Source organism: Vanellus vanellus (genome assembly GCF_965231255.1).
Source record: "Vanellus vanellus genome assembly, chromosome: 1".
NCBI classification, from domain to species: domain Eukaryota; kingdom Metazoa; phylum Chordata; class Aves; order Charadriiformes; family Charadriidae; genus Vanellus; species Vanellus vanellus.
In genome coordinates, this window is record NC_138905.1 from 90,235,045 (window position 1) to 90,253,133 (window position 18,089).

Below are 18,089 nucleotides of genomic sequence, written 5' to 3' on the forward strand. Positions count from 1 at the left end.
AATAAGTAAGAAAGAAAAAGGAGCGAGGGAAAACAACATGCCATCTTCTGGTTAATACCATGTTGCAAATTTGTAGCACTTTTTTTAATCAGCATATATAAAGGCAGAATTACAGTTTAAATATTTTCATGTACACCATTCAGCAAAATAAATGTAACTGAACAAAGAAGCACTGGAAAAAACATTACTCCAGCTCTCAAGAAGTGAATGGTGCTTTACACAGCTTTGGCTGTGTGCTGCAATATCTTACCTTGTGATGACAGGAATGATTAAAAAAAAAACAAACAACCACAAGTGAGATTAAGGCAAATATTGCAAATGCTGGTTATGCAGCATATCACAAATATTTAAACACCTGGACCAATTTAATAAGAGGGTGCAATGAAATTATGAGTTCTGATGACATCATACCTCAAGATACCATTTGAAAAAGAGAGGGCATATTGTACAGGTAATGGAGACAGAACACGCTATTGTACTATTACGGAAAGGAAGACAGATTGCACAGAAACGAAACACAGCAGCTTCAGGATATAATGTGGTATTATCTAGACATCAAAATATTGCACTCAATTTACTGAAGATTTAATTATCTGTTGTGTTCCAATTATGCAACAAAACTATGATTTTGCTTCTGTTCAAAAGTGTTTTCATTTCCTTACACATGAGCACATTTTTAAACAATGAACACCAGAGAACTGAAATGAAGCATGTCTTGTAGCAGTCAAAACAGCATTAAATTTATTAAAAGAATGCCTTAAGAAATCTTTCATTAATTATTCAGAAGACTTAATTTCCAATATGGTTCTTTCATTTTGCATTCATTCAGTATTTTTTCACATTTTTTTTTCTGGCTTTTACCCCTTACCTATACAGTCTGTTACTAGAAGCGAGCAATGAAGTATTTGTCAGCTAACTAGTATACTAACGGAAGTACCACAGGGTAAGTATCACAGTGACAGGAACACTGGAACATATGAATATAAGGAATAAGTCCTTTGTAATTACTGTTTAGTAAGCTTTTAGGTCAGAAGGATGCCCCAAACAGCGACTTACCATTTTAAGTCACAGAGACTCTAGAAAGAAATTCTGTTGCATTCTTTTGCAAAATGTCATAAACTACAAAGCCTGCAATGTGGTAGAATAAAATATCAGCCAGCACCTATGCTAGATGTTTTTCTTTCTTTCTTTCTTCAGGGAAGAGTAGGGGAGGCCTTCAGGCTTTTGAGAAACATTTTGGCATCAGTAGAACCAATGTAGCCCTCCCAGTAACCCATTTCTAGCTGTCACTTTAACTGGATGCTTTCGGACAAGGAGAAGAGATCTCTTCAGATCAACTCAACATCAAAATATACATCACTAACACTGCTACATGAAAATTCTCCAATTTGGATAACAAGTCTTAAGTTCCTACATCCATTTTAGGTATTCACACAAAAGGCAGCTTGATTTTTCCAACAGCCTTTTAAAAACATTCCATTTATCTGAGCAGCTGTCATACACTCTTTCAGACTATGAATGGAGGATACTGCTCCACAAAATCAGTGCTTTGCTATAGAGAAAGAGGCATCACTTGTGATATAATCTCCTTTAAAGAAAAGGAATATGTCTGGCCAACTAGCGCTCTGAAAAAATACTATCATTTCCTAAGGAGGACTGTGGGACACCTTACTAACAGACTAGGATCCAGATTAGGATATTTCAGAGCTATAAAACCCAGCTGCATTTAACACTAAGGAGCTTCATTAGTGCTGTCATGGAGGCTTTGAGCTTTGCAAAGCGGAGGTTTAACCTCTTCTATTTCTATGTTACAGGTGTTTCTGTATAACAGGAATTGCATGTGTTATATGCCACAGCTGTTCCCAAATTGTGGTCTATACGTCTGAACTGCAAGACTGCAGAAATAGCTCCGAACTATTTGCATGCCGGCTCATACAGCACATGCAAAGTATGCACTTTCCATTTCCTCTGAAGGACTCTAAAAAGGCTTGATTTGGGAGCTGCCACAGCTGCTCACAGACAAAATAGGCATACCATACCAAAGGCTGCAATCTAACACAGTCTCAGGATGCTGAAGGGACTGAGGATTGGAACGAAGAGGAGCATACAGTTGATGGTTTATGGGTACAGGGATAGAGTAGGGGACATGGTGAGTAGGGGGCTAAATCACAGAATGGTCAGGGTTGGAAGGGAGCTCTAGAGATCATCTAGTCCAACCCTCCTGCCAGAGCAGGGTCACCTATAGCAAATTGCGTGGGTTTTCAATGTCTCCAGAGGCAAAGGAGACAAACAGCATCAGGAAATGAAGGCAGTGCAGGTGAGGAAGCCGGGAGTTACTCCTACCACCATCTCCACAACCAAATTTTGAAATTTTTGGTCTAAGGACATGACTGCGCTTGGACACACTGTCGGACCACTGTTGATAGATCACATCTTTGAGGGTAAAAACAAAAGAAGGACCTGGTTGCTTTCATGCTTTACTATGACTAAAGCTGTGCGTATTACTTTTTTTTTTGGGGTGGGTGGGTGGGTGTAAAACTAACATTTTACTATTAAATTGATTAGAATGTGGATTACTATGAAACATTTTTAGTACCTAAATCATGCACATTTTACTATCTCTACATTTATTATAAAGGAGGATCATGCATGTAATCCTGTCTTGCTGAGAAAGAGCTTTTGGAAAGCAGTTTAATTTAAGGATGGAGTACAGTATAAAGGTCTAAGAGGGGTAGCAGCGTTGTTTGTTACCGTCATTTGTTTGCTTTCAGGCTGGAGGCAGCCAGCAGAAGTGTGATGTCACAGTACAAGGCAAGACAGCCCTTGCCCAAAAAAGCTTAATGTGTAAACAGTCAAGTTATCCCAGTCTGGGATGAGAAAGAGGCACAGACAGAGTTAATAGGTGTGGCCTGGCAGCTAGCTAAGCTAAGCACCCAGGTCTCCTGACCAGACAACATCCTATCTTGTAGCCATATGGTTCCTATCAGTCTTTCAATGAAAACGCCAAGGCCCAACCAACAAACAATGTGCGCTCGAAGCTATGACATTTGGTGACATGTTTTCCTCAGCTGTTACAGCAGGACTGTAGTTAGAGAATTTCACATTATTCAAAATGAAGGTGACTTCATACCGCCTCTTTTCCTATCAGGCAGTTTCTGCCTGCATAATACTTTGGAATATCACTCCCAATCTCCTTCTACATGGGTTTAAGAGCCCAATATTTTGATACCCACTTGGACAAGTACACAGTAAGGTCCTGGAGGTTTGGCTGTTGGCACTCAGACCAATGTAGAGACAGCCCTCTTCTTTTGGTGGCCCTCTGGCAGAGCGCTCCAGGCAGCACTTTCCCATGGGAGCTGCTTTCAAGCTGAACCTCTCTCTCAGTCCTGAGCTACAGCTTCTGCTGCTTTGCTGCCATTCCTGTGCCTGGCCATGGCCCTGCTGATCCAGACCTGGACTTACTGACCAACATCCTGCCCTGTCCCTGGACCTACCTGGTGATCACCAGGCTGCGCTTGGCCCTGGTCACCGCCCCCAGAGCTACCCTGTTCCCTTGCTTAGCTCCCATCTCCCCAGTCCATAGGAGCTGCTGGCCTCTGTTGCTGAGCTCAGGCCCCCTTGAACCCTGAGCCATGCTCCATGACCTGCATGGGGGCTACCCCCACTGCTCTCTCTCTCTAAGCAAAACACCATGGTCCAAACCCAGGTCCCCATTTCCTCCCCTCTGCCCACTCATACTGCTCCCTCTTCCTTGCTAATCCCTACATACACATCCCTTCTCGAGATTTTAAGCAAGCATTAATTCACCTGATCAGACCCACCCCATATTGGAAAAAGTGATGAAATGCATCTTGTATTCACCGTGCAGGAGCTAACCTCTAATGATTAAATTGCCTTCTGACTAGTAAACATACTTTTAAATTTAATATAAATAAGTAGAAACGGTTATGCTGGCAGTGTTATCAATAATGAAGTTTCCAAATAAATTACATTCTACATCTTCCACACACAAAAACTTTTGAAACATTTACTTTCTTGCTTGTTTTCCATGAGAATAAAAATTTCAAACTGAGTCAAACCTCTTCAGCTACTTTGCAGTTACCCACACGTTAAGAACGACTGTTAGAAACTTAATAATATTCCTCTTGAAACAAAGCTATTTAAAAACACTTCATGTAGGGAAGTGGGAGCTTGACATGGAATGGGCCTCATCACAGCAGATTTAACTAGTGGAATGAAACAGGATAGAGCATTTGGAAATCACAGTACGCATAAAAACTCATAATCTTGTCATTAGGGACCTGTTATAAAGCTCATGGGAATCAATCGTGGAAATCTTTACATAGACTTCTTGAAGTTCTATAGTCTTAAAAGCATTTTGGATGCAAGCCCTCAATATGAAGGTGATTTCTTAAGAAAAAACACAAATGCACTTTCATTTTAGAAAACACGTTTGAGAAGTAACTCTCCTATACCTGGACCAATGAAATTCTTTCCGGCTGATCTTTGAAAGTAGTCTAAACTGTCCATTGCATCTTACACAACACAATCAAATGACCTCCCAAAGATGCATTTTTCTTGTGCTCACAGTGTATTCTCAACTACATGCTTCAACATGAAGCTGCATACAAATGGCTACAGCAGTTAGTGACATATATTATATAATAATGTATATTATATATTCTATTCCTAAGACCCCTGAATAAATTTTCCTAATGAGACGATAAAAAGAAAGGTAAACTTTACTGGAATGGGTACTGTTCTAGAATATATTATATAGTAATTAACTCCAGCATCAGATGTAGCACCATTTATGTTATGAGTGCTTACAAGGCCTCAGAGTTTTTTTATTTTCTTTTAGAGCTACTGAGCTCTCACATGCAATTGTAGAGTTAATGCTGTACAAAGCCCTAAGTTTTGACCTCCAAATCACAAACAACAATCAAAATGCAGTTTGACTTTCTCCATTGAAAGAACATGGCATGCATGAGTAAGTGTAAGATATTCTGACAGTATTGAAAAATCCTGATCTCCCCCGTTCTTTATACGATCTGAGTTTTTTTTTTTTTTTTTAAGCCAATCAGATACCATTATATGGCATGGCATGCCATGCTGCATCACCGTTCTCACGAAACATGCTTTATAGATATAAGTATTATTTTTGTTTTTCTTTTGGAACAAGTACTTGTTCCACAATTTTTACCAATGTCATTCCACATATATTGCTATATCTGGAATACATTTCATTTACAGTGGAAACTGTCACTACTCATATATTCAAATAAGCATAATCTTTCCAAACGCTTTATTAAGTTTTTGTCTTCCTGTACAGTATTGGAAACACATCACTATAGTATTTAAATACTAATTTAATTAAAATAAGATAGCAGTGATTAAGGAAGATAACTCCTTTCCTCTGCCTACCATTCTTAAAATGCAAGATTGGTACATTTTCACTTGCTGCTACCACCTGTGCGTCACTGTGAATTTCAGAAAAAAAATTAATCAAATGGTTTAATTTCATGTTCAAATCTGAAAGGCATTCAGAACAGGAATCCAAGTTTTCAATTACATTGTCTGTAAAGCCATGCTTCAGTAAATAGTACAGGAGGAGCACCTGAAAAGACAGTCCTGTGAAACAAGTTTAAAATATTGCTTAATGGAAGAAGTTGGATTTGTACTGAATTAGAAACCAGCCCTGCACGTAAAATAAGGAGTATTCTGCAGCACTGAGTCTCTTGCTCAGTGCTCCAACCACTCATATCACTGAAAGAACACAAATGCCTACTTCTGATTTTGGGCAGGGGAGAAGAGAAAGAACAAAGCTGAATTGTTGACCTAGGCTGGCTCCGCAGAAGCTTAGTCAGAGGTTAAAATATTGACAAGCAGTAGGATGTTATAGGTAAAATACATTTTTCAGGGAAACCATGATGGTTCAGGCAGGCTAAGCAATGTTCAGGATCAGACCAAGAGATGAGAAGGCAGAAGATTTTTCAAGTTCTCCAAGAAGCCTTTATCAACACTGTTCTTACGGGCCTGATTGGAACCGAAATCTAAGTTACTAATGGCTCTTTTAGATGTAAAACTGTTTGCATCTACATTGGAAATTAGTGTTCTGGAAGGATTCTTCCTAGGTATTGTCTTGGAATCTCAAAGTATGCACATGAGTACATGAATGTTGTTTCTCAAATAATTCGCCTTCTGATGTAGCTGAGGATGAAGATGTTCACCAGTACGCCATCATGTTTGTAGTGTTTGTCACGTAGACTAGTGTCCTCTAGCAGTTTGCGCTCTGTGTATGCATTGTGCATACTCAGGGCCAGTAACTGGCACGAACTTCACTGCCAGGTGAAGAACTGATGTTGTCTGGCAACCCCAATGAATTGCAACAAATCAAACTCCGTTCCTTCTGTCTCTGCAACCTCATCAGCTGGTGATGTAGTCATAACCAGTAGGACCTTCGTTGGGCAGCAACTTGAATCACTTGACTCAGCAGCCAAGCGTTCGTTCCATTTCTGCTAAATTTCTGAAGCATAAAGTCTTGGCCTATCTTCAGCAAAGGAATGCGGTCACTGCTTTTACAAACACAGATATCACAGGACTCTACAGAGTACAGCACACTTCCATTATGGAGCTTGTGTGCCGTGAACTTTAAATAGATCAAAGGCAAGACTGGAAGTAGAAGGATCCTGCCTGATGAATCCATAACTATGAGGATCAATCAGTTGTGTTCTACAAGAAAGAAACATTACCCAGTGCAAAGGCTGATGTAGCTGTGAGGCTGTGCTGATAAGCACAAGGTAGTTCTACACCCTAGTTCTTGGAGGTTGCAATTTTGAGGTCAGTTACTCCAGATGATCAGACTGGATTTTGCCCAGTATTAGAGCAGGTATGCCGAAGCAAGATTATTTTAATTTTGCATTAATTTAAAAGAAATAATTAGTATCAGTCACAGTAAAAATAACCTCTATTTTAAAAAGCAGTTAATTCTAATAATAGTTACTGTCTACAAAATTGTACCTGATTTCACATTTTAAAGATTCAAATGCAGCTTGTAAAACAACATGGAAGGGCTAAAATAGGAAACATGTTTTCCCTGCTGAATGATCTCCAAAACAGGAAAGCAGAATAAAGTTCAGAGCAAATTATCTTAAATTTATCTAAATAGGTGTTTTTGATCAATAGCAGAATGAAAAATTGAAGTTAACTGCAAAAGAAGTAAGGTGCTATAGGAGTCACTCATCATTATAAAACTAAGCATACGTGCATACGTTTACCAAGTCAGTGATCTCTTAGTTTTAAATAAAAAGAAGAAAGTTTGTAGCTCATTTCTGGAGAGAAGATTGAAAAGATGAATCCCAGTGAGCCACATAATAAATAGTCTAATTATATTGAGTTATCAAATGCTTTAATTTAAAGCCTGTATCATGCATTTCTGAGGCCCAGCTCAGGAGTTTGGGCTCCTAGCGTTATACCGATATTATTATAGACAATATCACTTCAATATTCCCATGTCTACAGAATTTGGGTTGCAAATAGTACAAAGAAATACATATTTCAAAACAGCTATTTTGTTTTAGTTCTTGATTTGTCAGGGAAACGCTTTCATGAGTTTCAGCTTTTTGTCAATTACTAATTAGTGGCCTCCATTCCAGATTAATGTGTCCTGTTATAATACAGTAAAATATGTGAAATAATAACAGAGGATTTGAATAACATATTTGTGGGAATTTGTTACCATAACTAAGGGAAAAAAATTATCTATCAATACTTACCAAACTACAAGGAAAATAAGTGTGATATGCACACCACAAGCAAAAGGAATGTATCACAGCTACACTTCCTTATTTTCCATCACATTTAAAAGTCAGCTTTTAGAAAACAGCTCTAAGCAACGATCTTTTAGACAGTGAACTCACATTAAAGAGATCAATGCAGATTAGGCACTTACAGAAAAAGTCTCTAGGAATGAGATGAACTCCACCTTCTGAAGGACTATGGGTAAAATGGGAAGCATTTATAAATTTTTAAATGGCCAAGATTTCACTGCTGGATCAAAGTGGTTGATAAGTGAATATTTTTATTTGAGGTTATGCTTCCATTGCAAATGGCATAACTTAGGCACTGGTGGGTTCTAATGGTTAAAATTTACCATCTCCACATTGCTGTTCTTCAAGTAATTTCTCTATGTGTACATATGCATTACATATATATAAAATTAGAAGAACTCCCTACTGAAAAAAGCAAGCCTTTTAAGAAAACAGAGAAACAAGCCTCTAATAGGAGGATATAGGAATATACCTGCACGATGTTGTAATTCAAATGTTCTCATACTCTTCACCTTAAGATGCACCACATACATTTAATTTTTCTTTAAGTAAACAGACTTAGGATTTTATTGTGCTATGTAATAAGCACTTCTCCAGTAATTTCTTCTCTTTGGAACTGTAACTATGCACTTCACTTCTTAGGGATTAATGAAACACAGTGATGCATGACATGAATGGCTTATACAGACTGCAGGAAGAGAAGCCAATCACCTTTACCTGAAGTGGGAGACTTGCAACGCTCTAGTTCCAGGGAAACTGGACTGTCACTGAGTTCAGTCAGGCCTGAAAAAACGGAGTTAAAAAGTTAAGTTACAATCTAACAGGGTATGCTTCAACTTTCTTGGTTGATGATATTCTGCACTTTAAAGTCAATTTGGAGAAAGGAATGGTGTGAAATGCAAGGGGAATATCTATTTCAGATAACTGCAGTTATCGGGCTGTCACTGCAGAAATTTAGGTCTGGTTTAAAAATCACACCTCTTGTTAACTCAGATTTGTTTTCCGAGTGCCCCAGGGCAGACAAAGAGTGGCTGTACCTAATGAGAGAAAACAAGTAAATATAGTTTAAAATTTAGATGTCTGTGATATGAATCAAAATTGTTCATCCCTGTCAAACTGATGTGGAAACAACTCTATGCTTTCAACTGCTGCAGAATGCAGGAAGGAAACCTTAAAACACTGGGAGAAGAGGAAGAAAAAAAAAAAAGACAGTACTGGTGAAAGAAGAGAGTGAATACAAAATATCACCACTACTATGCAATATTAGGAACTTTTGTATGAATTCACACAAGATAGCTCATTTTAAAGGACGCAGAGGCAACCATAATGCTGTCCGAATATAAAACAGAATTTTTGGACAAGATACTTTATAAATTGTTTATAAATATTTGTGAGGAACTCATTTATAGCAGCGTACCATGGAAGAGAGCAACAAGTAAAGCAAGCTTAGTTTACGCTGCTTAAGCTTGGGCTTGTTTCTGTGATCACACTTAAGATCCATCTTTGGCACAGGTTGCACGTACAAGTTTAAATACGCTTTTTGGCATGCTAGGGAGAGAAAGCCTGAGCTCACGCTATCTTTTACCACGGGCTAACTGTGAACCAGGCACGGCCATACGTATTCAAATGTACCCTTTGTATGTATCCCATGGTGCCCTAGATCAAGTTGTTCACACTTGTTATAAGGAGCTCGGACACTTCATGCCATAGGCTATTTGGGACTGGCAGGCAGCCCAGCACCAGACATCCATCTGCTAGCAACGTGGACTCACAGCACTCAGGTCACAGACCCTAGTGAGCATTAGCCCACATTCAGATGTGCATCATTGTGGTACTGATACTGTGTTTACGCACACTCTGCATACATTGTATCCTGGAAGTCAAACATCCTATCATGACCTTTCACTATGTTTTAATCCGGCCCCACGCCTCCTACAACCTGGCATGTTTTAATTTTTATGGCTTCTGTAGTGTCAGGCTCAGAGACCCTCATCTCTAAAACTCACATAGCTCATTTAAAAAGAAAAAAATCTGCTACCATTTGGTCACCAGTGCTGTTGTCTTTCTATTACAAAAAGTGGGATCCCAATGTAGGTACTGACATTTTTATTACAATGTAATTTTGAACTGCTCTGAGAAATGGGGAGAATCCAAAGCCCCAACAAGCAGAATAAAAAGCTCCTACCACTAACAAAGCTGCATGGGTACTAGAACAACTTTGAGACAACTTTGGAAAAACAGTAGTATTGATTGGGCCTGTTCAGTCAGCAGTAATGACATATTTGCTCATGACTTTTAAACAACAAGAGATCACAATCTAGATACTAATGTTGAAAACCAAAGATTTTTTATTTTGGGAAATGTACTCGAATCTTTCTTTGATTCAACTTGGAATCTGCGAGAGAATTTTCTATTCCAATCAGTTGTGAGCCCAGCCACTTATGATAGAAATCAGGCACTGCAACCATTTAGGGAGCCTCTCTACGTGTAGCTTTCTTACAGCAAATCTTTCTTCTACCCAACTCCGGGGTTTCTGTATGTAGGTGGAGATTTGGGACATGATTTTTGCTGCACAACTGTCTGCAAGGTACAGTGGGAGCAAGTTTGGCACATTTGCATAGCATCAGAGGCCCCAGATTCGTAAAATGAAGTATAAACTGTTTCTTCTGCAAATGCAGTATTAGAGATATTTTATCAAATTTTAACACTATGGTTATGATGTTGTTGATTAATGAAGTTCTAAACCTTGTATAGTCACTATTGATGATAGTTACAGTGTCAAATGCCAGGTCAGATTTTGCTTCTAAACACAGTTGGGTTTTTTTTTTTTTTTTTTTTTTTTTTTTTTTTTTCTCGTGAGTTCACATAAATCATATTACAGCTCAATACAAATTATGGTGCCACTGACTTAAGTAGGAAATGCACCAAATCGCACCACTGTTCTGAAAAATCCAAGAACCCAAGAGCAACCAGCACGGGAATACCACAAGCTCTTTATGTTTGGCAACAGTTTTACAACTCACAACAGGAAAGATACATTTCATGTTTTGGTATTTAAAAATGGTGAACACGTGAATTTCTCTACAAATCTAGACTTCTTGTCAAGCCATTATCACCTCTAATAATGATCATGAAAAATACTTTTAAAAAAAGTGCAATAAGTGCCCATGTTAAGCATAAATGGTACTATGTGCCCTGCACAAGGGAATCGCCTTAATCTCAGACTCTTAGATTTGCTTAAGCAAATTTTCAGATTTTCTTCTGCCATAAATCTTTCTCGCTTAGAAATAGTATACTGACTTCTCGTTATCTATCCATGTATCCAAAGTCTCTTTTAATTTTACTAAATTCTAAATCCCAAAGTTGTTATATAGCAATGAATTGCACAATCATCAGTCACTGAAAGGAATAAACACTCTTGTCAATTTTCACGTGTTACCTTTGGTTCCACTAAATGTTGTCTTTTATTTCCCTTTGAGATAAGAAAGAGCTCTCAAGCTTTTCTTTGTTCTACTGATTATTTTCGACTGTCATTTCCTTTTTAATGATACCAAGCTAAATCTTTTCAATAATTTATCACTTATAAGTATTTCTATGCAACTCAGCTTCCCTTGAATGCTTGAGAGACTGTAACAGCTACTGAAGTTAGATTACAAAAATATTTTCATTTTTCATCTTGAAGTTCTGTAGGCCAAATCTGTGTCCCACAATATTTTTAGCCAAAAAAACCCCCCACCGCATGCCAGCAATTTTTGAATCCAGGTAAGAACATAGCAGCAAAACTAAAAGCAAATAACTGAGTTTGGCAGTTTAAACCACCACCTGTGAGAAGATGTACACACTGACATTATAAAAAAGTTGGCTTTGATTTGAACAGATTATAAACATGTGAAAATAGCGCAAGATGTAAATAAGGTATTAAAGCACTTTAAAAGACATGTCCCATGGCTACTTTTCAAAGCTTACTGTGATTCTCATTTCCTCTTTATTAAAGGATCAAAAAATATACTGTCTAGTATGGACTAACAACTTTTATGAACTCATAATTTAATTTAAAATTATTTTTGAAATTTTAAATTTCACTATGATTAAATGGTTCAGACTGATCATTTGCCTAAAAGCACCCAAAGCCATCACATCTCTGCTTACAAATAAATGAATTATAAATAAATGATCATAAATATTCACAAGCCAATAAGTAATCCATCATCTTCAGACTCAATTACCATGCTATGTTTTCTTTATGTTTAAATAGAATGCATTCTTTGGAAATTACAGTTAGATCAGAGTATAGCTGTTGACTTCAAACTCAACCTATATTAGCTCCTACTGTGTTGTCAGGTGTGATTTAAAGTGTCAATTACTGATATGTAATGACTCATAACACAGTTTTCTGTGTCCTCCTGTCAGACCAAGGTTACTTATGCTCACATCCTCTCAAGAGAGTGGCCTGAAGGAGGAAGAATGAGTTTTCACTGAAAAGTCCTCATTCTGAAAATTATTTTTCAATGGATGAACATCCTTTGAACTTGCCGACTTTTTGGATACTACATAAAGACTATTTATTTTCTTGTTTTACCAATAGATGGTATGAATTTCTGGTAGGAGACGCAAATTGCTTTTGCAAGTTGGTATTTTTATTTTCTGCTGCAAACAATATCTCTCTAGATGTAGCAAAGGTACTTATTTTAATATTCAAATATATGTTGTCTACCACTAGGTAATAACATGCACAACTTGATGTCAATTGATGGGGGGGGTGGTGGGTGGGTAAGAAAACCAACCAAACACCGCCACAGTTCTGCACTACTGCAGAGAGAGTTTATTTTATTTATCTTGGCACATGTTCTTCCTACAAAGGAAGGTGGCTGCCAGCAGATGTTATAGCAAACAAAACAGGTCATCAACACCAGAAAGCTACATCCAGCTCTGCAATTATCCTCATCTTAACCTCTTATTTTCCTCAAATTACTTCCCCTGACAGGACAAGTATGTTTCAGTCTCTTCCACTACGAATGCCTAGAACATTTCTCCTTCTGATTTCTTCCCTTCTTGCTTCTCCCTTCCCACTTTCACCTCCCAAACCAGAGAATGTGCCGTCTTAATGCTCTAAGTCCATTCTAGACACTTTCGAGTCTAGCTTACACATGTATACATTACCCTTATCAAGCTCTCTATAGATTTATTGGCTAAAATTAAAAATTATTATTCCAGGCTAAAATTCAAAATGATTATTCCACCACTGTGCTTTCCCTATTGGATGCCCTTGACATTGTTGATTATGTCTTTCCTTTGGAAAACCCTCTCTTCTCCAACATATTGCTTCTTTTCCCTGTTTGATTTTTTTTTTCCCTTTTCCTCTTCAGTTGCAAGGCACCCCAGACTGAAACATTAACACTTCCATTATCTCTCTGTCCCAATATTTGAGGGGATTCTCTCCTGTAAGCAGGGCAATAAATATTTTCTTACCCTAATGATTTATAAATACACATGTCTAACTTGGATTCCTTCCATCCAATTTAGAGTAGTAAACCTGCCTTTCTAAAATTTACTCACAAGTCTCCAGACATGAACTTAACATTTGCAAGATGAACTCTACTTTTTTTCTGCTAAAGTCTTCTCTTTACTACTTCAACACAGCTAACAGCACCACTGTCTTCCCCGATACTCTAATTCATAACATTGATTTGATCCTTGGAACATCACACTCCAACTCTCAGATTCAGGCTGGATACTAAACTAGACTGTTTATTCCTGCAAATCCCCTCCAAAACGACCAACAAAAATCTAAGTATCTTGCTCGTTGATAATCTCTTATGTGGCTTCAATGTCTGCAAGTCTTATTCTCTCAAACTGATCCTCATGAAATTATCTTCCTGGTTCATTACTTAATTGAATCAACTCCTGATATGTCTTCCCATTAACTTCCATTTTCATTTATATAACCCTCAAAACTTTAGACCTAATGCTTATGTTGTCACATGACTGCTTCTGCTTTTGCCTTAATACTATCAGCTTCAACTGCACAATTTCAAAAATAATTTATTTTTCTTTTCCCATCATCATCCCTTACGAGAAGGGATAAACTTGTAAGCAAAATCCTAAATGCATTCTCAATACCCCTCTTAAAATCTCTATCTCAGATAAGACATATAACAAAGCATAACTTGAGAATGACTTAGCAAGATATTTTACAGTCTATGACACATTCTTGCCCTGTTCTTTACCTAAGCGCGTGGTGCATCTTTCAGATCATACCATACATACTCCTGTATAAGTATCAAATGGCAAAAGCAACAACAAAATAATTTTTGAGCAAAGAAATGAAGCTGTTAATCCGATCTTGCACAAGAGTCAGAGTCATACTCTTTAGTTATGATGCATACAGAAAGATTTTGCAGACTTTTCTGATTTGGGGGTTGAAGATGGAGACAAGATAATACATTTTCAGCTATGAAAAACTCCACGGTCTATGTCATTTTGAATTAAAATGTTGGTCATACACCGAAAGTGTAGTTGGTAATTTTTGGTCTTAGAATTTATTAATTTTTTAGTGGGGCAAAACCCCCAAACCTTTGACTGCTGTCTGTCTCTCAGGTTTTTCCGTTACACCCTCAAAATTAGCAAGACCAGACTTTAAGACATTATACACCAAACCCTTTTTATGGACTGCTGGATTTGTAACCGGACCAGTCTTTTAACTAAACAGGCCACCTTTTATGAAGTATTATGAAATAAAATCATAGAAATCGGTTGTTGAGTAATTAGTCAAGAGAGATGCAATAAGAATTTCTTGTGTGAGTGTACAAATGTATTTCAATAGCTACACAACTCTATATTTATGTGAGATGATAAAACAACTGCCATCCCTTTATCTTGCCTATACTGAGTATTTAATGTAAAATTGCCTATCCAGTTGTTCTGTGAAAACTACTTTAAAAAGAGATGAATAAGAGGCATCCTGGAGACCTAATTACATATGAGCACTGCAGTTAATTAAGATACACACAGCTCATCTGTTGAACAGTCATTTTTGCAAAATTAATTATAGCTTTGTTCATCGCGTTCTGCAGTGATGAATACTAATATTTAAATTGAGTATGACTATAATTCAAAATTTAAAGATATTAAAAACATTAATTTTCATAGCTCTCTTTGATGTATGTATTTTTATACCCACTTTACATTCCCCATTAAAGATCAGAGGCATAGGATGGTTCCCCAAAGCCAAATATTCAAGTACCAAACCCATATTAAAATTTTAAATTTCACAGCACCCAATCCAATTGGTACTCTTTTAAGCCACATTGATCTTCTGAAAATATGGCAGAATTAATCAATAACTACAACCAGGCAGTGCCATTGCAAAACAAGAAATGCTTCATATAAGTAGATGTACACAGAAATGAATATAAAACCAAAGAAAGATACTGTCATCAAGAACATAACATTGTTGAGAAATAATTTCTGAGGCCCAATCTGCCCCATATAAGTCACTGAGGTTTTCTCACTGACTCTTTTGGAAGAAGAAAACAGATTTGAAATATCTGTTTAATAAAGACCATTTTCAAAATTAAGCATGGTTAACATCACAAAATGTAATAAGTTTGCATGCATGCTGAATGTGTTTAAAAAAAACACATTACAAAGCACAAACACATGGGTTTAAGTCAGGCATAGTCCAATCATGATAAAGCTATTTGCCTAACCTTTATAGAACTTACTCTGATAGGAAGTACGGATCCGTTTCGTTAAATCTGGATAAAAGTTAGACAGGCCACGCATGCAAAAGTTGTCTTTGGAACATGCCAGTACACCAGCATCAGCAGCAGGCAGAGGAAAGAGAGAAAAAACAGTCTAAAGTGAAAGGAAGTGATATCATAACCAGCATCTAGAACAGCCAAGGTGAAGAAATTTCAGCAGATGCTTACCTTCCAATTGGGAGATATAACAAGAAAAATAATCAAAAAAGTAAAGGCCGTGGGATGGATGGTGAGAAAGCAGCTGAGGCTTTTTTTAGGTGCATGGTTTCTATGAGCAATCTAGAAGCATGTATTCCTTCTTAGCAGTCACTTTTCCACAGTAGGCTCCATTCTAGCAGCACTGCATAGCTGGAACATTGTCTTAAAGGAGTGGCCAAGACCATCACTAACAGAGAAAAACCCTATGTGGTACAGTGCTGACAATAGCTATTTCTACACCAGCTGCCCTCCACCTTTTCTACAGGGCTCTACAGCACGTTGCTTGTGGCTAGCTGCTTACGTTACTTTGGGGGCTGCAGCAAGGCCGGCTGAATGAGACAGAGAAGCTGAAGGTAGCTTAAAGCTGCCCGTCCCTTCTCTCCTCAGCTGTGCCAGATTTACATCCTTAACACTTGGCACAGATGAGAACTAAGCTTGCCATGATTAAATGCCTAGAAAGTGAGATAGATGGTCTTTCAGGAACAGAAGTAGGCCCGAAGACTTACATTTTATTCTCTAAATATTACTTTCTGTTTGGAGGACAAACATATTCCTAAGTAAAACAAGTTTCCATTGACTCTGTGGAGAAATAGGATTTGATAATGTAGTGCAGGGACTGCTGATGAAAATGCTGATGTCATAAAGTCACTATAATCTGCTGCTTTTATAGTTTTATGGTTAGATTTAAAACTCAACATTTTCAAACAGATTTTTAAATCTAATTCTAAAACTTCACAGCTATGTAAAACACATTTCAAAATTGTTTCTGACTCTAACATGTTTCTGTGGAATATGAGAGTAAAAAGACACGAAGCATAGAAGATCTTTGGACTTTTTTCTCATACAAGTCAATTTTTTAGATAACCAAAATGTATGGTAAAATTTAGCTGTATTGATAGACTAATATTTCTAACACACAATGCATAATAATAGCTACGAATTACAAATGTGATCCTCTTGGCATCAAATTTTAAAATGGGGTACAGCTGCATTTAGTAGGTTTATATCAAGAACTTCAATTCACTGACGAAGTGGCTAATTTGAGCTTCTTGTGCTACCCACATAACATGTCTCTCAGGTGTTACACTTCTCCAAACTGCCTATCAAATACCAATGAATAGCACTTAGCAGAAGATACAATTAAGTTTAAATTGAAGTCTTACCTATCAGTATGAACTTACTGAAACAAGAAAATAGCATATAGACTACACTTCAAGTGACTGCCAGAGAAACAATGCACTGCTCTGCTCATTATGTTTTTTACAGACTCAGCTAAGGGAATTACTTACTGACCTCCATCCCAAAAGAATAATCTTCACAAAACATTTTGTTTCTGAGAAAGTGTCAGTACCTAAAGCATGTCAGGTTTCTTTCATCAAGTTATAGAAACTCCACTGGCTGGCAAATAGTCATGCATTTCAAAAGCACTATAAAAAGCCACAGGCAAAAAAATCAAAGAACGTATCAGGCTCATAAACACAATGATTTATTTCCTACCTGCAGCAAACTGCTTGCTTTTGCGAGGTGAACGGGGTTGACGCTGGTATGGATCACTTGATCCATATAGGTCAAGGGTTCCCATGCTCAGCAGTACTGTCTTCTGCATGAAATCCACAACAGCCAAACCATTGCAGTTTCCAAATGCCACTCTGAGAAAAGAAATGTTCCTCAAAGATATTAGTAATATGTAACTGAGTGGTGCAAACAATAATTATTGTTATGAATTCTGCACAAACATTTTCGTCAGGAACCACTCAAAGCTTACATTTTATAATTCTTACAGATTTGTAATCCTGAATTTATAAAATTGTCCCAAAACACAGTAAATGACTTTCCAGAAAGCAGACTCCCCGCTTTAATTCACTGTGCCAAACACATTGCAATAACGTCTAACTGTTGCTTTACTGAAGAATTCTAGTAATAATGATGTAAATTAAGCCCACAAATCTGGATGTAGATCTTAAAAAGTGGTTATACATATATATATAAAATATGGCTATAAATTAAAATATAGATACAAATATATGTATAAATAATTATTTTAATCTAAATATAAATGATAAATGAAATACATGAAGCTTTATTGTGGAGATACCGAAATATGAAAGGTTTTTTATAAAATTTCCTTCCAACTCTGTCAGCTTGGCTACAGTATAGATTCCTGCTAAATCAGTCTCTACCCCTCTGAAATGCTTTTATAAAAGGTGTTTTGATGGTATTTTGATTTATGGGCAACTTCTCTCAACTGGTGTGAGATTGCCTAAGATTGGGACTGCAGTCTTGTTATAAGGAAAAATAA

At 37.3% G+C, this 18,089-nt stretch overlaps 1 protein-coding gene across 2 annotated transcripts in view; it reads right to left on the reverse strand.

Annotated features, from left to right (window-relative positions):
* STXBP5L (syntaxin binding protein 5L) overlaps positions 1 to 18,089 on the reverse strand; it is a gene marked incomplete at both ends in the record, with an annotated part of 209,544 nt that overhangs the window by 36,939 nt on the left and 154,516 nt on the right. Inside the window, 3 exons of one of the 2 annotated variants that reach the window (XM_082493119.1) lie at positions 8,547 to 8,612; positions 15,554 to 15,625; positions 17,288 to 17,439. In XM_082493119.1, coding sequence (XP_082349245.1) covers positions 8,547 to 8,612; positions 15,554 to 15,625; positions 17,288 to 17,439 — 290 coding nt within the window. The remainder of the gene's footprint in view (positions 1 to 8,546; positions 8,613 to 15,553; positions 15,626 to 17,287; positions 17,440 to 18,089) is intronic. The other variant, XM_082493120.1, reaches the window with a different exon arrangement.